At 38.4% G+C, this 27,008-nt stretch overlaps 2 protein-coding genes and 1 long non-coding RNA gene across 3 annotated transcripts; all 3 read right to left on the bottom strand.

Annotated features, from left to right (window-relative positions):
• Positions 1 to 3,305: 3,305 nt before the first annotated feature.
• On the bottom strand, positions 3,306 to 3,998 carry LOC138875047 (secreted RxLR effector protein 161-like). The gene has a single exon (XM_070153855.1). It carries the CDS (start codon positions 3,996 to 3,998, stop codon positions 3,306 to 3,308), a length of 693 nt encoding a protein of 230 aa, XP_070009956.1.
• Positions 3,999 to 15,078: 11,080 nt separating this feature from the next.
• On the bottom strand, positions 15,079 to 15,453 carry LOC138875045 (uncharacterized mitochondrial protein AtMg00820-like). Its single transcript, XM_070153854.1, has one exon. It carries the CDS (start codon positions 15,451 to 15,453, stop codon positions 15,079 to 15,081), a length of 375 nt encoding a protein of 124 aa, XP_070009955.1.
• An 8,467-nt stretch (positions 15,454 to 23,920) lies between these two features.
• LOC104216242 (uncharacterized) lies at positions 23,921 to 24,959 on the bottom strand. Its single transcript, XR_708424.2, has 2 exons — positions 24,677 to 24,959; positions 23,921 to 24,597 (listed from the first exon to the last, which is right to left on the bottom strand). It is a non-coding gene; the product is annotated as an uncharacterized lncRNA (long non-coding RNA).
• Positions 24,960 to 27,008: the final 2,049 nt, after the last annotated feature.

Genomic DNA, 27,008 nt, shown 5'->3' with positions numbered 1-27,008 from the left:
TGGAAATGTGGTTTTAAGGCTTATGGGTTAGATTGGGTTGTGAAATTTCAGTTACTATGTGTTATCAGACCATGTGAGATAGGGTGACGTGGGATCACCCCCAGGTATGTGCATGGTGAGGTTATTCAGCAATTGGTTGGCTTTTGGAACAACTCCAGGCACGTTCGAGGACGAACATATGTTTAAGTAGGGGAGGATGTAACGACAAGACTGGTCGTTTTGAGCTTTGCACTTTGCTCTCCAGTTCTCGGGCATGACTTGCCCTTGTGGTGTATTGTGACTTATGTAAATCATTAGTGTTGGGTTTCAGGTTAATCAGAATGAATTTGGAAGAACAGTCTCAGTTGAAAGCTTAAAATTTGAAAGATTTGACCAAGATTTGACTTGTGTGTATTTGATCTCAGATTGGAATTTTTATGGTTTGGTTAGCTCTGTTAGGTGATTTGGGACTTAGAAGCGTGATCGGAATGCATTTTGGAAGTCCGTGGAAGGTTTAGGCATGAATTGGCGAAATTAAGATTTCGGCATTTTCCGGTTGATAGGCGAGATTCTGATATAGGGGTCGGAATGGAATTCTGATAGTTGCAGTAGCTTCGTTGTGTCATTTGGGATGTATGTGCAAAATTTCAGGTCATTCGCACGAGATTTGATAGGCTTTTTGATCGAAAGCATAATTTAAGAGTTCCTGGAGATCTTAGGCTTGAATCCTATGTTAAATTGGTGATTTGATGTTGTTGTGAGCGTTCCGAAGTTTGGAACAAGTTTGAATAATGTCATGGGATGTGTTGGTACAATTGGTTTGAAGTTCCGGGAGTTCCGGGTAGATTCGGGGATGTTTTAGGCCAAAAATCATAGTTGTAGCAGGTCGAGAAGGGTTGCAGGCCTCGGAACCCACCCACGCGGTCCGCACAAAAAGAAGTTCGGCCACGGTATGTGATGTGAGGACCGCACAAAATGAAGTGCAGCCGCAGTAGGTGTTGTGCGGGCCGCACAAAATGCAGTGCGGTCGCGGTGGAGGACATTTCACTGGTTCTACTTCGGAAGCTCATATCTTTTGATCTACAAGGAATTTTGAGATGATTCAAAAACAAAAGTTGTCCCTTCGTGTCTAGTTTCTAGAAAGGTAAAGATATCGCAATGTAGACATCTGTAGCGAAAGTTATGGCCAAAATACTAAAGTCTATCACTGCAGAGGAAAGCCTGTGCGGCCACGGTCGATTTTGTGCGGTCCGCGGAGGCGAAAATCTGTGGGGTACTCTATAAATACGAGGTTTTGGGTTTCATTTAATATTTTGACCTAGAGAGCTCGGATTTTGGCGATTTTTCGAAGATTTTTCAAGAAATTCATCGGGGTAAGTGATTCTAACTCAGATTTGGCTAGAGTACATGAATCTATCATTGAATTCATCATTTAATTCGTGATTTGGGATGAAATTTGGGAAGAAAATTGTGAAATCTTTCAAAAATATAAAATGATAATTTGAATGACCAAATGGTATCGGAATTGGATAATTTTTGTATGGTTAGACTCGTGAGAGTATAAGGATTCTAATTTTGTGAATTGTCAAATTCCGAGATGTGGGCCCGGGGATCGGGTTTGACTTATTTCGAGAATTTTGTGGTAATTTAATTATTTTCGAGTGGGCTTTGTTCCCTTAGCACATTTTGATGGTTTAGTACTGATTTCGGCTAGATTTGGAGCATCCGGAGGCCGATTCGAGAGGCAAAGGCAGTGGGCTAGAGTTCGGACCGGATAGAGGTGAGTAATGATTGTAAATGATGTTCTGAGGATTTGAAACCCCGGATTGCACATCGTAGTGCTATATTAAGGTGAGGCACACGCTTGATGACGAGCGTGGGGTCGTGTACTATTGGGGATTGTGACTTGGTCTGTCCCGATTGATGATTTAACCGCGTATTTGACTTAAACTTATTTGTTATCATCATGATTTGGGCTGATTGCTATATTTGGACTTCGTGCCAACAATTTGAACCCTTCGGGGATTTTTATTACTATTTCCTCACTGCTTTGACTTATTAATTGAACTCAGTCATGTTATTTTCCACTATTTTACCACTCAGCCATTTTTACTCCGTTTTGAGACTTAAATGATTTTTTAAATGATGTTTTGGACTGAGAAATACTATTTTACTAATGCCTGAGGGGCTTGTGAGTATTTTTGACTGAGTAAGCCGAGGGCCTAGTTGTGAGAAAACATTAATACTGATTGAGGCCGAGGGCCTGAGATATGTACGCCACGAGGTGGCTTGTTGATATTGTTTTTGAGGCCGAGGGCCTGAGATACATATATACGCCACGAGGTGGCTTGACTGATATGAGGCTGAGGGCCTAGATTTGATGCCACGAGATGGCTTGATATTGCGCTTGGGCCGTAAGGGGCTCCTCCCGGAGTCTGTATACCCCCAGTGAGCACGAGTACCCATTGTGATGTGAGAGATAGCCCGAGGGGCTGATATTGTTCTATGTGATAGCCCGAGGGGCTGGTATTGTTCTGTGTGATTGCTTGAGGGGCTGGTACCGTTCTATGTGATTGCCCGATGGGCTGGTATTGTTCTGAGATATTGCCCGAGGGGCGGAGTTGTTGACATTGTGCCCGAGGGGCGAACCTTTATTTGTTTGTCTTTCATATTTACTTGTCATTTTACCTGTTAAACTATGGTATTTGTGCCCAAGGGGCAAATTTCTGTGCTTCTCTGCTCTAACTATTTTGCATTCATTTGCGTAACCGTTGAAAAAGCCATTTTCAAAGAAGTTTAAATTGAGCTAAGATATTTTAAGAGGTTTTTACAGCTTCAGTGCTTTCTTACTGGTTTTGAACTGCTTCTATACAGCATCTTGGTATGCTTTACGTGATTTCTTGCCTTCAGTCTTTATTTACATTTGTTACTCACTAAGTTGGAGTACTCACTTTACTCCCTGCACCTTGTGTGCAGATTCAGGTATTTATACACCCGGTAGCGGGTTTTGGCTGATCGGAGGTAGAGTCATCAAAGTTTAGCAAGGTAGCTGTCGGCATTCGCAGCACTGCTTTTCTCTCTCTTCATTTTAGTAGACTGTATTTGTACACTCCAGGCTTTCAGTTGTATTTATATCCTACTAGATGCTCGTGACTTGTGACACCCCGGTTAGGGCTGTGTTGGGTTGTATATCCGCTACTCATTATCATTAATTCATAGTTAGACTGCTTTTATATTTGTTTGACTATTTTAAAAATTGAATTGGGACTAGTTGGCTGGCCTTGTCTTCACGAGAGGCGCCATCACGACCGGGTCCGGATTTAGAGTCATGACAAAAGCACATCAAAAAACTCTAAAATACCCATATTTTTAGCATGTTCATCAAACACTACAGGCCTAAGACCTTTAGTCAAAGGATCAGCCAACATAGATTTTGTGCTAATATGCTCAATATGTATATCACCTTCCTTTACTATGTCTCTAACCTTAAGAAACTTAAGGCTAACATGCTTAGAGCCTCTTGTTCTCTTGTTATTCTTAGAGAAGAATACAACTGCACTGTTGTCAATGAAAATAATCACCGTCTTAGATATAAAATCTATAATTTGCAATTTAGTAAGGAAATTCTTCATCCAGACAGCATGTGAAACAGTCTCAAAACAAATAATAAACTCAGCTTCCATTGTGGATGTAGCAGTGATACTCTGTTTCTCACTTTTCCAAGAAATAGCACCTCCAGCCAACATAAAAATATGCCCATAAGTTGATTTCATAGTGTCTTGACAACCTGCAAAATCAGAATCCGAATATACTAGCAAGTCCAGATTATCAACTTTTTTGTACACAAGCATGAAGTCTTTGATACTTTGTAGATATCTCATCACTTTCTTTGCAGCCACCCAATGTGCCCACCCAGGATTAGAAGAAAATCTTCCCAACATGTTAACAACAAATGCAATATCAGGCCTTGTACAAACATGTATGTACATCAAACAACCAACAACTTGCATATGGCACATCTTTCCTGGTTCTCATTTCAACTTCATTTTTCGCACATTGATCCTTGCTATGTTTGTCTACTTTTATAACAAGTGCAACACCAGGTCTACAGTCTTGCCTGTTAAAAGTTTTAAGAACACTCTCAATGTAAGAACGTTGTGATGAACCCAATAAACTACGTGACCTATCTCTTTTAATTTTTATCCCAAAAACAAAAGAGGCTTCACCAAGATCTTTCATGTCAAAAGACCTAGACAAAAATTGTTTGATCTCATTCATCAAGCCCAAATCATTTGTGGCAAGCAAAATGTCATCAACATATAGAACCATAATAATAAAATTGTCATTAGTTATTTTGAGATAAACACATGGATCAAGCTTATTTTCCACAAATCCAAATTTTGTAATAATTTTATCAAATTTCAAGTATCACTGCCTGGAGGCTTGTATAAGGCCATATATGGATTTGTTAGGCTTACATACTATATGTTCTTTACCAGCTTCTTTAAACACTTCAGGTTGATATAACGACCCAACCGGCTGTTTTGAGCTCTAGTGCACCGTTTAGCAGTTTGAAGTCATCAGCAGCTTCATTTCAGGTGTTATGACTCGTAGGCGTGGTCGGAGTTGAATTCCGGGAAGTTCAGAGTCAAATTGAAAAGAAAATTCTCATTTCAAAAGCCTTAAGTTGGAAGAATCGACTATGATTGGATTTCAGAGTAAATGACCTTGGAATCGGGATCTGAAGGTTCCAGTAGGTTCGTATAGTGATTTCAGACTTGGGCGTATGTCCGAATCGGATTTTGGAAAACCCGGGAACGTTTTGGCGCCTATTGTGGAAGTTAGCATTTTTGAGGAATTTCATCAGTCTAGGTTGAAGTGCATTTCAGTGATATTGATGTCTGTTTGGGATTCCGAGTCTAGGAATAGATCCGTATGGTGATTCTGGAGTTGGGAGCGTGATGGGAACTGAATTCGAAGGTCCGTAGGTCATTTTGAAGTTATTTGGCTAAAGATAGAAATTTGAATATTTTTGAGAAGTTTGACCGAGAGTTTGACTTTTTGATATCGGGGTCGTATTCCTATTCCAAATTTTGGAGCAGGTCCGTAATGTCGAATATGACTTGTGTGCAAAATTTGAGGTGAATCGGATGTGATTTGACGGGTTTCGGCATCGAATGTAGATGTTTGAAATTTCAAAGTTCATAAAGTTTGGATTGGAGTGCAATTCATGATTTCGACGTTGTTTGATGTGATTTGAGGCCTCGAGCCAGTTTGTATCATGTTTTGGGACATATTGGTATAATTGGTTAAGGTCCCGAGGGCCTCGGGTGGATTTCGGAAGGTTAACGGAATGAATTTCGGACCACAGAGTTGCTGAAATTTTCTGCAGAAAGCTATTTTGACAGCAACTAGGGCAATCACAGAGATGAATTTGGAAGCTTATATCTCGAAATATATAAAGAATTTGAAAATTTTCAAACCATAAAAGTTATTGCCCTTGCATTCTAGTTTCCAGAAAGTTAAATCATTCATGATTTGGACATTTTATTAGAAATTTATGATCGATTGAAGATGGCTGGTGGAGCAGATTCGACAGAATATTCTGATGCATGGAGCCGACTTTAGAAGCTCATATCTCGTAATATATAAAGCATTATATGGTGTACAACCTATCAAATTAAAGATCTTCAAGTCTAGTCTCTAAATCTTCAAACCGTTTGTCATTTGGATATTTCTACAAGGAGTTATAGGCGTTTTAGCAGAGAGGAAAATTGTTATAGGATGTACATCCTGCACAGCGCAAGGTACAACTCGATGAAGCCTGGGCAGAATGTTTTAAAAGGCTATTCCGCGACTTTGAACCTAACTTCCACCATTTTTGAACGGGAAAAGAGCTTTGAGGCGATTTTGAAGAGAAGAAATCATTGTTCTTCATTTAGGTAAGGATTTTGGACCCTAAAACTTGATTATTTGTGATTAAGGAACAAAATATCAGTGTTTAATTCATGAAAATCAGTAAAAAAGGTGGAGTTAGGGCTTGAGATTATGAGACATTCTAGGGATGATTTGAGGGGTCAAACGAACTCCGATTTTTGAGTTCATTATATGTACGGACTCGTGAGATGATGAAGAACATTTTGGTATAAAGTTGTCCAGTTCCGGGACACAAGCCCGGGGGTCGGGTTTTGACTGATTTCGGATTTTGTGCTTAAAATCAATATTTTTCATTTGTAATTTGTTCGTTTAGCATAATTTGATGATAAAAATCTGAACTTGGTAGATTTGGAGCACTCGGAAGTTGGTTCGAGAGGCAAGCGTGTTGCAGAGTAGCTTTTCGCGCTAGTTCAAGGTGAGTAATAATTTTAAATGTTGTTCTAAGGGTATGAAACTCCGGATTACACAACATTCGGCTTTGTTAAGGTGACGTACATGCTAGATGACGAGCGTGGGGTCATGCATCGTTGGGGATAGTGACTTAGTCCATCCCGAATGACTATTTTTCTATATATCTGGTAGCTAATTGTTTGATATTATTATACTTTGGGCTAAATGTCATATTTGGGCTTTGTGCCAACTGTTTGAACCCTTAGGGGATCGCTAATGATATTTTCCTCATTGTTTGATTTCATACTTGTGCTCAGTCATGCCATATCTTTCAATGTTTTGAAAACTCTGCTATGTTAATCTGTTTTAGAAACCTTAAATGATGTTTTAAAGATATTTTGAGTTGAGCTGCATATTTTACTATTGCTCGAGGGGCTTATGAGATTCTGACTGAGTAAGGCCGAGGGACTGTATTGTGAGGATACTTTTGGGTCGGGCTGCACGTAGCAGCAATGATATACTGATTATGATAATGAGGCCAAGGGCCTGAGATTGTACGCCACGAGGTAGCATGATATTTATATGAGGCCGAGAGCCTGTTTATGATGCCACGAGATGGCTTGATATTGCGCTTAGACCGTAAGGGGCCCCTCCAGGAGTCTGCACACCCCCAGTGAGCGCGGGTACCCAGTGTGATATGAGATATAGCCCGAGGGGCTGGTATTGTTCTGTGATATTTCCCGAGGGGCTGATACTGATGATTATTGTACCCGAGGGGCAGTTCTTATGTGTTTAATATTCCTAGTTGTTTTCCCTATATATTGTTTAACTGTTTAAGAAGGTGTTTTATGAGATTTCATTGTTAAATTGTGTTTACTGATTTTTGTTATGCCTATGATAGCTAAATGTTGTGTTTAACATGATTTTACATCGTTCAGTCCTCATTTATTTTTATTACTCACTGAGTTGGAAGTACTCACTTTACTCCCTGCACCTCTGTGTGCAAATTCGGGTGCTACATGTCCTGCTACTATTGAGGGTGGATAGTTCCAGCAGATCTTCGGAGGTTTACTAGGTAGCTGCTTGGCGATTCGCAGCCCAGTGCAACCTCCCTCTATCTTATTTCCTTTCTGATTCAGTTATTTAGTAGTGGAGTGGACTTTCAGATTTGTAGTATTGTTTTAGATGCTCATGACTGGTGATACCCCGATGGCGGGTTGTGTTGGTTTTTATTTCCCCAAATTATACTGTTAAATGCTTATTTTGGGATTTTAATTCTGATTAAAGACTTAGTACTTATTATTTTAATTGCTTAAAGTGAATTGGAGATGTGTCGGCTGGCCTTGTCTTCACGAGAGGCGCCATCACTACCGGGTTGGGTTTAGGGTCGTGACAAGTTGGTATCAGAGCACTAGGTTCCCTTAGGTCTCACGAGTCATGAGCAAGTCTAGTAGAGTCTCGCGGATTAGTACGGAAACGTCAGTACTTATCTTCGGGAGGCTATAGGGCTGTTAGGAGTAATTCCCTTCTTGATTCCTCATCGTGCGATCTGATTCCTTGAAGCTTATGCCCTTGGTTCCTTCCTACTCAATCTTACGCGACGCGAACCGCTGGTTATAAATCGAGAATTGAAGGATTGTAATGGCACTACAGATGTGGTGTGGGATGTTTCTCCCAATATTGTTGATTGAGCTATTGTCGTTGCCTTACGGGAGAATATCTTGTCATTTCAGCTCAGTAACAGTATTCCTAAGAGCTTTGAAACTATGCATAGATCACTATGATTGCTCATGATTGGTTATTGCACAGTGTCAATATGATAGTAGGATACTTGCCTATATGTGGGGCAGTGAATGATTTGGAAGGGAGTTTTCTCAGTGCATGATTCTGAGATTTGGTATTTCATCTCCGAAGGGGGAAAAGCAATTGGCCTATGCATGTCCAAATTTGGATCGATGGAGTAACGAGACTTGGTGTTTTCAAGTGTGGTGGAACTTTCATCTACGACGTGGTATCGTCGTCCTCGATTGAATGTGTTAAGTTCGTCGGTGTTATGGTCTTCTGCTATTCGCCTTTGGGGCAAGATATTGTGAAATAATATTGGAGAAATGGCTGTCAAAGATCGCGGGGTGCGGTGGTTCAAGATTGAATGTGTATTCCTAATACTGACGGCTCAAGAAAGATGATCTTCGGAAAGGTTTAAAAGTGAGTCGTGGTCTATTGGTTCAAATGCTACCGAGATAAATTTCGATCTAAGGCATTAGCTGAGCAGCAAAGGATGAGGAAGGACGTGTGGGGAATTTCATGCAGTGGTTAAACTTCCAGAAGGCCCGATGTAAGAAGTGAAGGTAGAGTAGTTTCTTAAAGAAGTGAGACTGCCCAAGGTGGGAGAGTGAAAAAGCAGTATGTGGATTCAGTGGCTGGGTCTACGGACTTAATTTGAAATATCAACTATTGTACGGCGGGAGACTTGATATGATGGAAAGGAGCTACTTGATATGAAGGAGGGTACAACATAACTTTGAATTAGAGGATATTGTCGCACATCTAGTTGATGTCCACGAGGAGTGAATGGACTTGTGCAGCTGGTGAAGGAGCACGAGCTCAGGAGGGGTTATTGATGCCATAGTGATTGTACCTCATGCAGCGACATTGGAAGATGTCGGAGAGTGATTTCCACAAGGGGTTATTCCCTATGAGCAGGTTAGCGGTCTCGTGGTTGGCGAAGCTTCTGCGAAGAATTCTACTAGCCATACGGTAAAGAGATCGGTCATGTGAATGTGGTTAATGATTCAGAGTATCCGTAAAGAGTTTTACAGAAAGATTTCGAAGGATTTGGCGACTGGTTATGCAAGAGCATGCCAACAATGAAGAAAGAATCTTGGTGGGTCCTAGATTTGTGTAATGGTGGCTTCAAGCTAAGTGGGAGAGTCCCGCCGCCTACGATTGGGTTGTATGGTTATCTTCTTGTGAGGTTTCGGGTTATCGGCGTATTGGTAAGTTATTTTGGCTGAGGGAAAAGAATGTGAGTGGTATCTGAACAAAGGAATTGGCAAAGATGTGTTATAGTTGGCCTTACTGGCTCATGTTCAGGCTTTGGGAAGATTCTGGATTTATACTTTGTACAGAGTGGTTTACAAGGGAAGTGATCCAGCTGAGTGCTTCATTGAGATGGGTGTTCCTGTGCCAGCGGAGCCTGGGAGTTGATTATATTCGGGACCAAGCAAGAGTAGGTGACTCTCAATAACGGTCTTAGTGAATTCAAAGGGGTAAGGTGTGGTGCCTAATGATTTCGAGCCTATAGGTACGGTTAAGAATCGAGCTTTTGTAGCAGCTTATGAGAAGAGGCCCAGAATGTTCTAGGATGTTTGAACTTGTAGTGTAGCATTTGGGAGGAAAAATGAAAAAATGATTCGGATTCGTAGAGGGATTATCAGAATGGGCATGTGGGTGGTAGTGATCAGTTCCTTCAACGTGATCAAGTTATGCAAGTGATTTGTGACGGTACGTGTAAGGCTTGCCGGCTGCCGTAATTGATGTTATTTAGAAGTATTCTACTATTGTAGCCTATTACGTGTAGGCGGATCCCAAAAGGGTTATAGTGGTTTACACCACTACTTGGAGATTTGCATATTCTACGGTTATGAGAATTCACTTGTGTGTTGCTATGGTTCTCCTGAAGTGAGTTAAGTAAAAGGTTTTTATATGATGAAGTATTAATCTATTAGCGGTTCCGGAGTTATGATGAAAATCGTGTTCTATCGTATATTGGCATGATAGGTACAGTGAGTGGTATGGAATTTAAAGTGAGGATCAAGGTTGCAGTTCGGTATTGACAAGGATGTCATGAGCTCGGATGAGCAGGAAAGGGGTTTTGATGTTTAAAGTAAGTGGGTATTGCCTTCAGCGTCACCTGAGATCGGTGTTTTGTGAAAAGTCTTTGCATCCTGGCTAAGGATTCTTGATCGCTTTTTAGCATTAGTGGGGCCGGTGGTTTGGATGTACATACCTGTTATCTGTCACGAAAGGTTGTGGGGGCGTGCCCCACGGGAAATTTGTATAAGTGTGGCATGTGGTCACTGAATTGGTCGAAGAGTTAAACCAAATATGAAGATTGTGGTGATATCGTTGATTTGGGAATTGATGCCTGGAGGGCACTTGATGTATTGGGTTGTGGACTGTGGATGATTACTCCGTGTATGATGGTTGTTCTTATGTGTTATGAGAAAAAAAAAAAGGAGTTATTATGGACCTTTGAAAGGTTATTAGCCTATTTCAGTGCGATTAGAATCAGTTTGAGGTCTGTGGATGGATTCAAATGTGAATATGGGCTCTATATCAGGCTAGATGTGTTCATTTCAGTAATGCGCTCCTTATGGAAGAGTAGTCAGGGTGTTATTTCGTTGTCAGTTATTTCATGCAATGATATATTGCGTCGTGTGAGTTGTGAGACAGCTTGGTGAATTGCTTATGTGTTGAGGTTCCGCGTAGAGATGATGTTATATGAGCAAAATGGCTCTTGAGATTCAGATCGTATATCGCACCTCAGTTGTGCTTGAGTTTTGTAGTTCATAGCGCTATATGTCCCTTTAGAGATGGTATTATGCACTTAGCATGCTTGTGACTGATATTCGGTATTTTGTTGTAATGAGCAATTTGGCTCGATGTGCATCTTCTTAGGTGAATTTTATGTGTGGATTAGGTGGCATGCCACCATGGGTATGTTGTTTGGATCAGGTTGCGCGCCACAACAGTGTGATGTTAAATACAGTTTTCATACTTCATCTTATGTGTGTTTGTTTCCCATTTTCTGAGGAAAGTTCATATTAGTTGTGCGAGTTGAGTAGTCCCTTCCAGAGTTCGTTTTCCTTTTATATCGCGTTCGAATTGGCAGCCTATTGACACATTGTGGCATCATATGAGACTTTTGGTCTTGTCTGGGGTGACTTGTTGCCTGAGCAGTTTGTACTAGGTGAGGCGAGATCATTGGATTTAGGGTCAGTGCAATCTGATTATATGAAGTATATTAATGAGCTAAGACCATTACTTGGTTTAGAATGAGGTGATGGTTTTTGTCAGGAGTATAGACCCAATGATTTGTTGATTCGGCAGTTGGTTATGAATTTCTACACATCTCTTCTGTCGTGGCGGTATTGTAAGAGTTAGAGCAAGACCTATGTAGGTCATGAGGTTCAATGGGAGCATCAGATTCGTGGAATTTCGATTAATTTGATTAGAGAATGTTATTGTGGTCCTGTGAATAAAGTGGTGCAAGTTGTGAATTCAGCTAAGGTACGTGTAATTATTGATTCGGTGAGCGTATGTTGGAACAGGCCTGTCAGAGACTTCTGGATGTTGGAATTGGGCTCTAAGGCTTATTTGCTTAACTAAAAAGGGATATCTTCAGATTGATCGAGCTAGGGTGCCCAGCTGAGTTGTGGTAGCACGGGTAGGGGCTCGAGGTGTTAGACAGTGATTTCGGACAACTCCAGCACAGTTCTTAGCACGTTCGAGGACGAACATATGTTTAAGTGGGAGAGAATGTAACAACCCGACCGGTCGTTTTGAGCTCTAGCACGTCGTTCAGCGGTTTGAAGTCATGAGCAGCTTCATTTCAGGTGTTATGACTCGTAGGAGTGGTCGGAGTTGAATCCGGGGAAGTTCGAAGTCAAATTGAAAAGAAAATTCTCATTTCAGAAACCTTAAGTTGGAAGAATCGACTATGACTAAATTTTAGAGTAAACGACCTCGGAATCGGGATATAAAGGTTCCAGCAGGTTCGTATAGTGATTTCAGACTTGGGCGTATGTCCGAATCGGATTTTGGAAAACCCGAGAACGTTTTGGCGCCTATTGTGGAAGTTAGCATTTTTGAGGAATTTCATCAGTCTAGGTTGAAGTGCATTTCAGTGATATTGATGTCCGTTTGGGATTTCGAGTCTAGAAATAGCTCCGTATGGTGATTCTGGAGTTGGGAGCGTGATGGAAACTGAATTCGAAGGTCCGTAGGTCATTTTGAAGTCATTTAGCTAAAGATAGAAATTTGAAGGTTTTTGAGAAGTTTGACCGAGAGTTTGACTTTTTGATATCGGGGTCGGATTCCAATTCCGAAAGTTGGAGCAGGTCCGTAATGTCGAATATGACTTGTGTGCAAAATTTGAGGTCAATCGGACGTGATTTGACGGGTTTTGGCATCGAATGTAGAAGTTTGAAATTTCAAAGTTCATAAAGTTTGGATTGGAGTGCGATTCATGATTTCGACGTTGTTTAATGTGATTTGAGGCCTCGATCCAGTTTGTATCATGTTTTGGGACATATTGGTATAATTGGTTAAGGTCCCGAGGGCCTCGGGTGGATTTCGGAAGGTTAACGGAATGAATTTCGGACCACAGAGTTGCTGAAATTTTCTGCAGAAAGCTATTTTGACAGCAACTAGGGCAATCACAGAGATGAATTTGGAAGCTTATATCTCGAAATATATAAAGAATTTGAAAATTTGCAAACCATAAAAGTTATTGCCCTTGCATTCTAGTTTCTAGAAAGTTAAATCATTCATGATTTTGACATTTTATCAAATTTATGATCGATTGAAGATGGCTGGTGGAGCAGATTCGACAGAATATTCTGATGCATGGAGCCGACTTTAGAAGCTCATATCTCGTAATATATAAAGCATTATATGGTGTACAACCTATCAAATTAAAGATATTCAAGTCTAGTCTCTAAATCTTCAAACCGTTTGTCATTTGGATATTTCTACAAGGAGTTATAGGCGTTTTAGCAGAAGGTGTACAGCAGAGGAAAATTGTTATAGGATGTACATCCTGCACAGCGCAAGGTACAACTCGATGAAGCCTGGGCAGAATGTTTTAAAAGGCTATTCCGCGACTTTGAACCTAACTTCCACCATTTTTGAACGGGAAAAGAGCTTTGAGGCGATTTTGAAGAGAGGAAATCATTGTTATTCATTTAGGTAAGGATTTTGGACCCTAAAACTTGATTATTTGTGATTAAGGAACAAAATATCAGTGTTTAATTCATGAAAATCAGTAAAAAGGTGGAGTTAGGGCTTGAGATTATGAGACCTTCTAGGGATGATTTGAGGGGTCAAACGAACTCCGATTTTCGAGTTCATTATATGTACGGACTCGTGAGATGATGAAGAACATTTTGGTATAAAGTTTGTCCAGTTCCGGGACGCAAGCCCGGGGGTCGGGTTTTGACTGATTTCGGATTTTGTGCTTAAAATCGATATTTTTCATTTGGAATTCGTTCGTTTAGCATAATTTGATGATAAAAATCTGAACTTGGTAGATTTGGAGAACTCGAAAGTTGGTTCGAGAGGCAAGCATGTTGCAGAGTAGCTTTTCGGGCTAGTTCGAGGTGAGAAATAATTTTAAATGTTGTTCTGAGGGTATGAAACCCCGGATTACACAACGTTCGGCTTTGTTGAGGTGACGTACATGCTAGATGACGAGCATGGGGTCGTGCATCGTTGGGGATTGTGACTTAGTCCATCCCGAATGACTATTTTTCTGTATATCTGGTAGCTAATTGTTTGATATTATTATACTTTAGGCTAAATGTCATATTTGGGCTTTGTGCCAACTGTTTGAACCCTTAGGGGATCGTTAATGATATTTTCCTCATTGTTTGATTTCATTCTTGTGTTCATCCATGCCATATCTTTCAATGTTTTCAAAACTCAGCTATGTTAATCTGTTTTAGAAACCTTAAATGATGTTTTAAAGATATTTTGAGCGGAGCTGCATATTTTACTGTTGCCCGGGGGGCTTATGAGATTCTGACTGAGTAAGGCCGAGAGACTGTATTGTGAGGATTCTTTTGGGTCGGGCTGCACGTCGCAACAATGATATACTGATTAAATAATGAGGCCAAGAGCCTGAGATTGTACGCCACGAGGTAGCATAATATTGATATGAGGCCGAGAGCCTGTTTATGATGCCACGAGATAGCTTGATATTGCGCTTAGGCCGTAAGGGGCCCCTCCAGGAGTCTGCACACCCCCAATGAGTGCGGGTACCCATTGTGATATGAGATATAGCCCGAGGGGCTGATATTGATGATTATTGTGCCCGAAGGGCAGTTCTTATGTGTTTACTATTCCTGGTTGGTTTCCCTATATATTTTTTAACTACTTAAGAAGGTGTTCTATGAGATTTCATAGTTAAATTGTGTTTTTGTTATGCCTCTGATAACTAAATGTTGTGTTTAACGTGATTTTATATCGTTCAGTCCTCATTTATTTTTATTACTCATTGAGTTGGAAGTACTCACTTTACTCCCTGCACCTCTTTGTGCAGATTCGGGCGCTACAGGTCCTGCTACTACTGAGGGTGGATAGTTCCAGCAGATCTTCGGAGGTTTACTAGGTAGCTGCTTGGCGATTCGCAGCCCAGTGCAACCTCCCTCTATCTTATTTCCTTTCTGATTCAGTTATTTAGTAGTAGAGTAGACTTTCAGATTTGTAGTATTGTTTTAGATGCTCATGACTAGTGACACCCCGATGTCGGGTTGTGTTGGTTTTTAGTTCCGCAAATTATACTGGTAAATGCTTATTTTGGGATTTTAATTCTAATTAAAGACTTAGTAGTTATTATTTTAATTTCTTAAGTGAATTGGAGGTGTGTCGGCTGGCCTTGTCTTCACGAGAGGCGCCATCACGACCGGGTTGGGTTTAGGGTAGTGACAGTTGAACCATGTAAACTTCTTCAAGCAGACTATCATTTAGGAAAGTAGTTTTAATATTCATCTAGTGCAACTCTAAATCAAAATGAGTCACAAGAGCCATCATAACTCGAAATGCATCCTTGGATGAAACAGGAGCAAATGTTTCTTTATAATCAATGCCCTCTTTCTGATTGTAACCCTTAGTAACCAACCTTGCTTTATAATGGTCTATGTTTCCCTTGAAGTCTCTTTTAGTTTTAAACACCCATTTGCAACCAATAGGCCTAAAACCTACAGGCAATTCAGCTAACTCCCACACTCTATTATGTTCCATATAGCGCATTTCATCTTTCATTGTCTCACACCATTTATCAACATATAGAGAGGAAATAACTTGAGCATATAATAGAGGATCAGTCAACTCTCCAATATCACTAAGATTTTCAGTCACATACATGATAAAATCATCAGAGATGGCAGACCTTCTTTATCTTTGTGACCTGCGGAGTGTTCATTGTGTACATTTTGCTCAGAAACTATGGGATCAGCGTCGTTGTTCCCTTGATTTCCCCTTTATGAATAGGTTGGTTTACCAACTTTTCATGTACAACAGGTACAGGGACAATGACTTCTTTCTCTTTCAATATAATTTCCTTACCACATGAACAATCACAATCACAAACATCATGCTCAAGAAATTTTGCATTACTGACTCAATGATTCTAGTGCCACACCCAGATTAGAAAAACCTAAAATCTTTAGAGTGATCAGGATAGCCTATAAAGAAACAACTGGTAGTTTTAGGATCAGTTTTCTTTTCTGTGGTGAATAAATACGAACTTCAGCTGGACATCCCCAAATGTGAAAATGATTCAAGCTAGGTTTTGGATTGTCGAAGGTTCAAAGGGAATTTTCAAGACAGATTTTGTAGGAACTCTATTCAGGATATAGCTAGCTGTTTTTAAGGCTTCACCCCAAAGATACTCAGGTAGCCTATTCCTTGACATCATACTTCTCGTCATTTCCATAAGAGTACGATTCCGTCTTTCAACCACACCATTCTGCTCAGGAGTACCTGACATGGTATATTGTGCTACTATCTCACATTCTTGCAAAAATAAATCAAAAAGCCACATGCATTGACCAGACTCATCAAAATTTTCCATAGTACTCACCACCACAGTCAAACTCACTATTTTAATGGACTTCCCAAGCTGTTTTTCAACTTCCGTCTTGTAAATTTTAAACTTATCAAGTGCTTCAGATTTTTCTTTTAAAAGAGATATATAACAGTATCTTGAAAAGTCATCAATAAAAGTAATAAAATACTTATGATTGGTCAAAGTAGGTACATAAGTTCCACTAATATCAGTATGAATAATTTCTAAGAGGTCAGAGCTCCTAGTAGAACCCTTTCTCTTAACTTTGGTCATTTTACCCTTAACACAATCCACACAAGTTTCAAAATCTTTAGGATTAAGAACAGGTAAAATATTTTCCTTTACCAATTGTTCAATTCTTTCTTTAGAAATATGACCAAGACGCTTATGTCATAATATATAAGACGTTTTACTAATAGCAGACCTTTTGTGGGCAATATTTTCAACATGCATTGCAGAAAAAGTTTCATTCAAGCAATATAGACCATCACTTAAAAAGGCATCAGCAACAACTTGTGAATTATAGGAAATTTTAATAATACCATTATTTTGTGAAATGAATAACCAGCTTTGTCCAAAAGGGAAATCGAAACTAATTTCCGTCTCATAGACGGTACAAAAATAGTATTTTCTGAATGAATACTAGAATTATATTTAAAAAATAAAATAGATGTCCCTATAAACTCTACTTTTGCTTTGAGTTCATTGCCCACAACAACACTAGTTTTATCCTTTTTTGGCTTCCGTCTGCTTACAAGGTTCTGCAAGTCATTGGTTACATGAACAATTGTACCACTATCCAACCACTAGGAATTTAAAGGAACATGAACAAGATTAGTTTCAAAGCAAACAAAATCCAAAAGATTATCTGATTTCTTTTTCAGAGGACAACCGGCTTTCTTATGACCTACTTGTTTGCAATTCCAGCACTTGATTTCTTTCTTAATTACAGCTTGAGGACCAAGTGGATTATGAGACTGACCTTGGTTAACACCAGGCTTATTAGTATGACCACTATTACCACCTGGATGATGAGACTGACCATGTTTCTTTTAATGAAATTTGGATTCACTTTTTCTTTTATAAGAGGGATAATTAGCTGATCTAGAGGAACTAACAAAGTTCACTACACCCTCAACTTTCTCCTTTTGGATCCTCCCTTCCTCTACCACAAAAACAGTAATAAGTTCATCAACACTCCACTAATCTTTTTGTGCATTATAAGTTGTCTTAAGATGGTTAAACTGCTCAGGAAGGGACCTTAGAGATTGGTGAACAAGAAAATCATCGGTAATGATTACACCTAAATTATTCAGTTTGGTAGCAATGTTAACCAATTTCATAATATGATCACGAACACTACCTACAAGGTCATACTTTATGGTAGATAGGGAATCAATCAGGCTATCTATCTCAACTTTATCAGATTCTAGGAATTTCTGTCCAATGGCACTCAAAAAATCTTTTGCATTTCCATTATCCTTAATTGCACCTTTTATGTGATCAGAAATAGATCTCTTCATGATCATAAGACTCAATTTGTTAGCCTCCATCCATTTCTCATACTTAACCTTTTCATCAGCAGTGCTAGTAGTTGTGGGTTTAGTAGGTTTCTATTCAATCAATGCAAAGTCCAGGTCCATCAGGCCTAACACTATTTCAACATCCTGTTTCCACTTCTTGTAGTTGCTACTAGTTAGAGTTTCAATGGAATTCAACTGAGTAGTCATGTTGTTAACAGCTGTATAAGCAAACAACACAAAATTAGATAAAATTATGGGCATGAATATATAAATCAAAAGAGTCAAAGACATCTACTACACCCCTCCTTTGGGTAGAAGATGCAACTGTCTCCCCTTTTAAAAAAAATCAACGAGTCCAAGGCATTCATTGCATCCTCACCTTTAGGCAAGAGATACAAAACCTCCCCCCTATTATCCAAGAGTACAAGGCATACATTGTGTCCTTCCTTTAGGTAAGAGACACAAAACCTCCTCTTACAATAACTTATCCTTAGCATTAATTTAGCGTCACTAGTATTAAAAGGAAAATCTCCAACACTAGTGTACACTTGCAAAGGATAATTTGGACATGGTGCATTGAGAATATTTTAATGACTCAAATAAACAAACCACTTTGGTGGAAACTATTTATTAATCATATCTCTCAATCCATGTATTAAATGATCTCACATGTAAATATTATTAAGAACTTTTTAGTGACTCAAAATATATAGACCACTTTGGTGACACTATTTATTAATCATAATTTCTTAGTTATACACATTAATACATGTGATAAAATAACACCCATGTAATTTAAACTTTTCTATCTAGTTATTAATTCCATTCTCCAACTAAAATTATCATAAAAGTTTCCAGCAATTCTTAAGTACTACTTTTGCAGTAAGCTAAAAGGGCATAAACAAATTTGTAATTGTCAAATACAACCAAGATTTTTGATTAACTAACGAATAAAAAATTGATAAACATAGATCAGGACACAAATCCAATAGTGACACATCAACCAAGGTACTCAATCAATTCTCAGTAGCCACTTTAATTATTAATGTTTGCCATAGTCACTGTAACATGAAAATTTTAACTAAGAAAATAACCATATAGATTTACGAGCCGCAAACGTTAATATCATAACTAATGGAATCAAGTCCATCCCTTTAAAACTTAACATAACCGTAGCCTCCAGAAAACCTTTACCGATGTCTCCGCCAACAGCAAACATCAAGGTTTTACCAAAATTTGTTATTATATTTTATATATAAAAATCAATCACAACTTCCAGCATATTCAATCAAACACAGCCGCTAAATACCGATGAAACAGTTTTGGCGAGAAATAGCGTTGTCGTCTAAAATTTTACGATAGTTCTTTTCGTTTGAAAACTAAAGATTATATCTTGATCTTAATCTCGAAACTATGGTGGCTCTGATACCAACTGTTAAATTATTAATTCGCATCCATAGCAGAGATTAAGACACAATCATACAGATATAAAATCATAATCTTGAGTTAGAGTTTAAGGAAGCATACCGTTAAACTCCATAGATTCAGCAGCGACAGCAAACGGCGATTAAGTCTGAGACCAACTTCCACAATCCACTAGCTACGCGCTCTCACAACCCGGAGAACTTGACTGATGGGACGTCTACCGTTACCACGTATTCAAGAGGCAGAATACGCTATGGTTTTCTAATAGCTAGGAAAAGGGGGTTAGCCTCTATTTATAAAGAGTGTATACCCATCACATGCCAACTTTTATTGGGTCTCACTTATCCACACATATAATATTTAATATTAGGCCTTTTATTTATTCACCACTTGGGCCACGTCACTATCCTTTCGGGCTATAACCAATTAACGTAAGTCCAAATTCCAACACCTCAAGCTAAAAAAGAAAAAACAAGCACATTGACAGAGAACTAATGTCGTTCAAGCAACTGTATCACTTGTTTAACTCAACATTAGGTAAAATGTTTCACTTAATAGCATACATGATATATGAAAAAATAAAAAATCAGGTTGGTATTCTCTAGTTTCTCACCAGATCATGATTGATGCCTTTTAATTTCCTCACACCCCTTTGCCCATACAGCTTTCATTACTTCTGGATGAGCTAGAAGAAGAGTACAAAAGCCGGTGAAGGGAGCAAAAGTTTTAGTGTTTGATCGAGAAGAGGTAATTTATTATCACACTAAATTATAAAGTGTGTAATCAATGCTCTATAGAGATACAAAATCAATGATAATAGAGAGTAAGAAATTTGAATTCGTTTATGGCAAATGAAAAGAGCAAAGGAAAGAAGAGGATGAAAAATAGTAGCTTTAAGAAAATAAAAACAAACAATAATGACCCACTATAATAGGAAAAAGAAAAAATTCAATTACCAATTCTCCCTCTGTGATACCCAAAAGGTCATCACTTGTTTTAAAAGTAAATTATGTATTCCGAAGCCTTAAAAACCTCCTTTTATCTCACTTCGATTTGCGTGCGCGGTCTGGGCGTATATCCGGAACGCTTTTATGTGAAAATTCGATAAAAATGCTAATTTGGTCTTTAAAATTATTTCGGTCAATATTTTGGGTAAACGGACCCGGACCTGTGATTTGACAGTCCGGAAGGGTCCATAGAAAAATATGGGACTCAGGCGTATGACCGAAATTGAATCCGAGGTCCCAAGCCCGAAAAATGAATTTTTGAAGAAAATTATTCAACTGAAATTATAAGAGTTATTGGAAATTTAAATGTGTTTGAATTTGATAGTCGGGCCCGTATTTTGGTTCCGGAGCCCTATACAGGTCTTATATGGTATTTAAGTTGAGCATGTAAAATTTGGTAAGAAACGGACTTGATATTACGTGAATCGGACCCTCGGTTGTTAAAATTTGAACTTAAGAGTTCTTGAGATTTTTCTTTGATTTTGATGCTAAATTCGTTGTTAAAGATGTTAATTAGTTTGATCGCACGAGTAAGTCCATATGATATTTTTGAGTTAGTATGCATGTTTGGTTTGGAGCCCCGAGGGCCCGGGTGAATTTCGGATATGTTTCGGGGTGTTTTGGACTTAAGATTTTCTACTGTCTTGCTGCTTCTGGTGTACTGATGTGTTGTTCTTTGCGTTTACGATGCAGCTCAAGTGAACGCGAAGTACAAGCTGGGCTGGGGAGGGTTTTTTCCATCCCGAACGAGTAGCCACAGTCGCGAACGCGGAGTACTAGGGGGTTGCTCATCGCGAACGCGCGGTGTCACACGAACGTGTAGTGTAAAATGGAGGTCAGCTAGGAATTTGTCATTTCTTCTACGCGAACGCGTACTTTTGTCCGCGAACGTGAAGGCCAGGGGGCTTATCCTTTGCAAATGCGTAGGAGATCTCACGATCGCGTAAGCCTAAGGAAGGCTGCTCTTCACGAACGCGGCAGGCTCTTCGCGAACGAGAAGAAGGCATGCCCAGTCTTGTTAAAACATAACCAAAAACGGGCAGAACTCATTTTTATCATATTTTCGAACTACCAAGATCTAGAGGCGATTTTCTTCACACAAATTCATCCCCAAAGTGTTGGTAATCAATTCTAAACTCTACTCTTTCAATTACCCAATGTTTTTCATCACTTTTTAATCAAAAATCAAGAATTTTCATGATAGAAATTGAGAATTTTGGTATAGTTAGGGCTTTTTGAATAATTGGAATTTAGACCTTGTTTTAGGATTGAATTTCGAAACTAATTGCATATTCGGGCTCGTGGGTGAATGGGTGATCGGGTTTCGGTCCGAACCTCTAGTTTTGACCAAGCTGGCCCGGGGTCAATTTTTGACTCTTTGGGGGAAATGATAGAAAACCTATAATTAAGCATTAGGTATGAATTCGTTAGCATTTATTGATGTTGTTAAATTAGTTTGGGCTAGATACAAGTAACTTGGAGGCGAATTCTAAAGGAAAAGCGATGTTTGAGGCTTGAGTTGGTCGTGGGAGTTCGAGGTAAGTGTTTGGTCTAAACTTAGCTTGAGGGAATAGGAATTGTGCTTTATTTGCTATGTTCTAGTGTAAAATATCTATACATCGTTGTCAAGCATGCTCGTGAGTCTTAAATTGTAATCGTTGTGTTTCTTAATAAGTACTACAAATGCCTAAATTGTTGATTCTCCGTATTGGGCAAGAATTATGATTATCTTTGTGGTATTTGTTTATTGTTGAGCATTGGCTCCAGTTGAGGTTTCATCTGTGAAGTTAATTGTTGGTACAAGTTTGGTTATAGCTGATTCCCTTGCCGGAACGTATTTAATTCGTATTGTTGGTTCCCTTGCAGGGATGTATTTATTCTTGTTGTTGATTCACTTGCCAGGATATTGTTGTTTCCTTATTGTTCCCTTGTCGGGATTCTTTTGTGATTGGTGTTGATTTGTATATTGGGATCGGGTTGCACGCCGCAACAATATTATATGGGATCGGGTTGCACGTCGCAACAAGGAGTAATAAGGATGGATAGGAGGGGTCGGGTTGCACGCCGCAATAGTGATATATGATTTGGATCGGGTTGCATGCCACAACAGTATTCTATGATTTGGATCGGGTTGCACGCCGCAACAGTGTTATATGATTTGGATCGGGTTGCGCGCCGCAACAATAAAGAATAAAAGTAAACATTGATTCGTTACTGTTTTCCCTTATTCTTACTAATGCGAATTTTAAGATGTTCTTTATGTTTTTCTCCTGAGATTTTGTTGGTACTTGATATTCCCCGCAGCATGCCCCTTCCCACCCCCACCCCCATTTTTAATTGCTAGTTCTCGTTATTATTACTTGCCGTATATGCTTTAACTGCACAGGTTTATTTGGTAGTCTTGTCCTAGCCTCGTCACTACTTCGCCGAGGCTACGCTCGACACTTACCAGCGCATGGGGTCGGTTGTACTGATACTACACTCTGCACTGTGTGCAGATCTCGGTACCAGAGCTTTTGGACCATAGAGAGGTTGTTGCCTTCAGTCCAGCGGAGACCCGAGGTAGTCCTGCAGACGTCCGCATGCCTTGGCATCCCCTTCTATCCTTTCCATTCTGTTTTTATGTATTTCAGAGACAGATTTGTATTTTTCATTCAGACCACTGTTTGTAGTATTCGTAGATGGTCCGTGACATTATAACACCAAATTCTAGATAGAGTTGCATGTTGGATTCTGTACTAGTACTTAGTTATATTAGCAGCTTTCGTCTTCCGCATTTCTTTTATTATTATGGTTATTCTACTGTTAATCGCATGCTAAGTTGGAAATGTTAAAAGGTTAAGGAAAAAGGATAATAAAATCTATAACACTAAGCTTGCCTAACTTTCACGAGTAGGAGTCATCACGACTCTCGAGGGTAGAAATTCCGGGTCGTGACACCCTCGAATGGTGGAGATAGAGTTAATCATACCTCTGGGAATCCAAACAACCCATCCCAGCAACCCTTTGCTTGGTGAACGGATGGAAAGGAGATATTAAGTTGCCTATATTATATAGTACTTGGTCTTGTAAAGCACATCTAAGTCGTAACCTCAAATACTTGAAAGTTGTATCACCAATAAATATGTATCAAAGAAGAGTGGGAAAAGTCTAGTTTGCTGATGATTATAAGGAGAGCAGTTCAGATTATAAAGTGTAATGGAAGCTTTTTGAATCTCATTTGGCTAATTACAGAAATAACAAAACTACTTGAAATTAAGTTCAAATCATAGTACTATGGTTTGTGCAAACCTTGAGCAACATTTTTTTACATATGGGTGATGTGGCTAATTTGTCCGTTCTTCAAAATAAGTTCTGATTACTAAAGAGATATACATAAAATATACCCCAATTCAACATGAAACATATGTAAATTACAGGTTATATCTTACAATAAAATCTCCCATAAACAAATAGAGTGCTAACTCAGGTCCATGCACAGCAAGATTATTAATGTCTAAATCCAAAGCAATTGACATGTATGGTTTAACAACCTTTTCAATATGACTATTTTTGTCCTCATAGTCATCATCTCTTTCATACAGTTTCATTTTCCAGTACAGTGAAAGCCTCTTGATAGAGCACATATATTAAAAGACATCATTTGCAGTCGATAAGGTTATTTACAATTGATAAAATTCTCATATCGTTCATTGGTATAGTTGTACATGTCCTTTAATAAAGATGACTTTTTCGATTTAACCAAGAGCTAACACGATTCGCTTATCCCAAAGCTAGCAAATTTACCCCACAATGGAACCAAAAATATAACATCAGGAATGAAGAAAAATTTATGCTTCTTGATATTTGAAATACCAAAATGATAACAGGATAAAATATACAAATAAAAACACAGATGAATACCCAAATGAAATATCAAGAGACTGAGAAACAAAGGTTGGTAAGAGGTTTTACTTGAGAAAAAGATGAGTATTGGAGGAGAGAAAATGGGTAGAACTTTCATTTGTAAGCCAATTCTGGACATGCATGTGCTCAGCCAATCGAGTCTACTAATGTGTGCAGTTGCAGAACATATGTCAAAAGAGAAAAACAATTAAAAAAAAATCAATTGATTTAGGCATATTATCAAACACCATCAATACAAATTGGATACAGTCATAAGAAACTATCCAAAAGATTAGAGAAACTGCCATATACCCACCATAATCTCATTAGCAATAATCGGGTGCATTAAAAGAATTATAAGAATATAGTAAAACTCACCACAATTGAGTAGAATAAAGCACACACCAGAGTCAATTTGGAACTCAAATTAAGAAATTAAAAAAAAACTCAATTGCAGATGCATGCGTGTGCAAGATTATCCAACTAAACCAAGCAAGAGGAGGAAATTTAAACGGAACTAACCAGAATGAGCGGAGCAATAGAAGCAACAATGGAAGAGAAACCAAACTAAAAGTATAATCAGAACAGATAGGATAAATGACTGCAGAAAAAACAGTAGAAAGAGAGTGATATAACATGGAATAAGCAAATTCGATTTGTGTATGGCAACTGAAACTCACCAAAGCAAAGAGATTTACACTTTATAGGAGTGAGAGTGAAGCCCAGAAGAAAGTTGAGATAATCTGAAGTCTGAACTTGAGCATAGAACGTAAATGTGGACATGACAGAGCAACAACGTAGTTGTTCTTGAAGGAGCCGGAGAAGAGTGGTAGCAGAAGAAAGAGAAGATTGCCATATTGCTTCTGGGCTGAGAGTAGAGGACGTTGGAGAAATCGTAGATGAACATCAGTGGTACGCGTGGTTTGCTTACAAAAAAGAAACATTACACGTGTTATCACTCCAAAATAGGTCCAAGTGTATAGTACCATTCACATAAATATTGGTACAATAAGTCACTTGCAGTGTTCGTCCTCCTTGTTCATTTATCTACACTACTAGATGAGGCAAGCCCGTGCATTGCATGGGCCCAACACAGCTGACAATGTTTCTATGTTTGTTTTAAAAAAAATTTGATAGGCAAATGCAAAGTTTTATTCATCATAAAAGACTAAAAGAGCACTAAGTGTTGTTGAATATAGAGGGGATACAAATACAAGTAGGAGATCTGAGGAATTCATATTATATACATCTTTCATTTTGGTTCAAATATTTGTGTTCGAGTGCGTGAACTAAGTATTCTTCATTTCTGAAACATATATGTTTCTTTCGTTCTAAATACCTAAAAAATGCAGGCTGAAATTGTATTCGGTACATCCTTGAAATGTTCTTTACTTTTCTTGTTCATCCAACTTATAATAGGTTCTTTTAAAGTACCAGGCATCAGCCATTTGAGTTTAAACAATCTTAGAAACGTCCACTAGTTGAGAAGCAAAGGTAAATGTATTTGCTCGATAAAAATCCAATTACTTCACCGAATGGCTTCAGCTTCCTCTAGGCACATGTAGTATTTTAAGCATATAGTTTCACCAACATGTTTGCTTGAGTTGGTCAGTGCAGTCCACTCAAATAGATTAATGTTGAAGACGCTTTCTCTTTTTAATCAGCCTCCAACTTCAAGTTTCAAATGTGCTTCTACTTTCTGATAAAATAAATAAAAGAAACCATTACAATACATATAAATCAAGCTTTGAGATATAGTTTACACTCTTATTTAGTATCCAAGGTTTACTTCTTTAAAATTGTTGATAACATGCAACGTGAATGAGATTATCGGTAGAACAAATTTTAGTTAGTTCAAGTGACACACGCAGATATATACCTATAACTCAAATAAAGTGTAGCAATTCAACAACTCCATAAGATAAAAGATGCTCTACTGTAAATATCAAAAAGCTGAGAGGAGATAATTTGAAGACAACAAAGTATGAACTTAAATTGATTGTAGTTCATCTTTCCTTTCAAAGGCGCCCTTCTCAACTATATACTTTGCTCAAGAATACGATAAAATAAGGAATCTATGTCCACTCCTATGCTAAACATACATCAACTTAATAATATTATTCTTTGATCTGACTAACCTAAAGCAGTTAATACCTCCATTGCTAATATTAAGGAACAGAAGACCAACAAAAATAAATTTTACTACTAATGCAACAAATCAAGAATAAAAGATAGTAGGGTAGATAAACACTTTCATCTTCCTCACAATTTCCAAGTGTAAAAATCTCTAAATATGGATCGACTAATCCGTGTTTATCAAGATAGATTCACACAAAATGGTATAAGAGTTCATTAATATCAAAGTTTTCTAATAAAATTACTGAAGGTTTCGAATCTTAGACATTCCTATTCTAGCCATCATCGAAAAGGTTTATGCTAGAACTTTAAGATGTGAATGGCTAATTATCAAACCATATAAAAAAAAAAGAGAATAAAATCTATGAACATATTACAACCAATGTGAATTTCTCTTTATTTTTTGTAGCAATATGTTTCTGGCTCCGTTACAAAGTTAAGGGGAAGTTTCTCAATGCATTTTGTATTGCCTGTAGGTGTACTTTGAAGCACGGATTTTTGTACACCCTTATAGCTCAACTTCTTTTGCATAATCATATGTTTCAATCTGGAATTGGACTATGAACATTTCTAAGTACCAAATGAGTTGTTGCTGGAAAAAAATGATCAGTCTTTTCAATTTTAACGATATTAAATGAGTAGTCACTGCAAAAATAATCATCTTTTTAAAACTTGAACGACGCAGCCATAACAATTTCTTAAGGGCTACTGTTTGAGTAGCGGAGCAATTTTATCTTAAATAGCAATATACTGATACACGTATGCACTTATCTTTATTATAATGAGCTTTCATATATATCATTACCGGTAATGTAAAGCTCTTAATCTGGAAGCATGGAAATAATTTGTCGCTCGAAATAGTATGAATTTAGTATT

This window comes from Nicotiana sylvestris, chromosome 8, assembly GCF_000393655.2.
Source record: "Nicotiana sylvestris chromosome 8, ASM39365v2, whole genome shotgun sequence".
NCBI classification, from domain to species: domain Eukaryota; kingdom Viridiplantae; phylum Streptophyta; class Magnoliopsida; order Solanales; family Solanaceae; genus Nicotiana; species Nicotiana sylvestris.
This window is presented reverse-complemented; position numbering and strand designations above follow the sequence as displayed.

Excerpts from the sequence above, each read along its gene's own strand:
- LOC138875047 (XM_070153855.1), bottom strand. The coding sequence starts at position 3,998 with ATGTGCCATATGCAAGTTGTTGGTTGTTTGATGTACATACATGTTTGT.
- LOC138875045 (XM_070153854.1), bottom strand. The coding sequence starts at position 15,453 with ATGTATGTGACTGAAAATCTTAGTGATATTGGAGAGTTGACTGATCCT.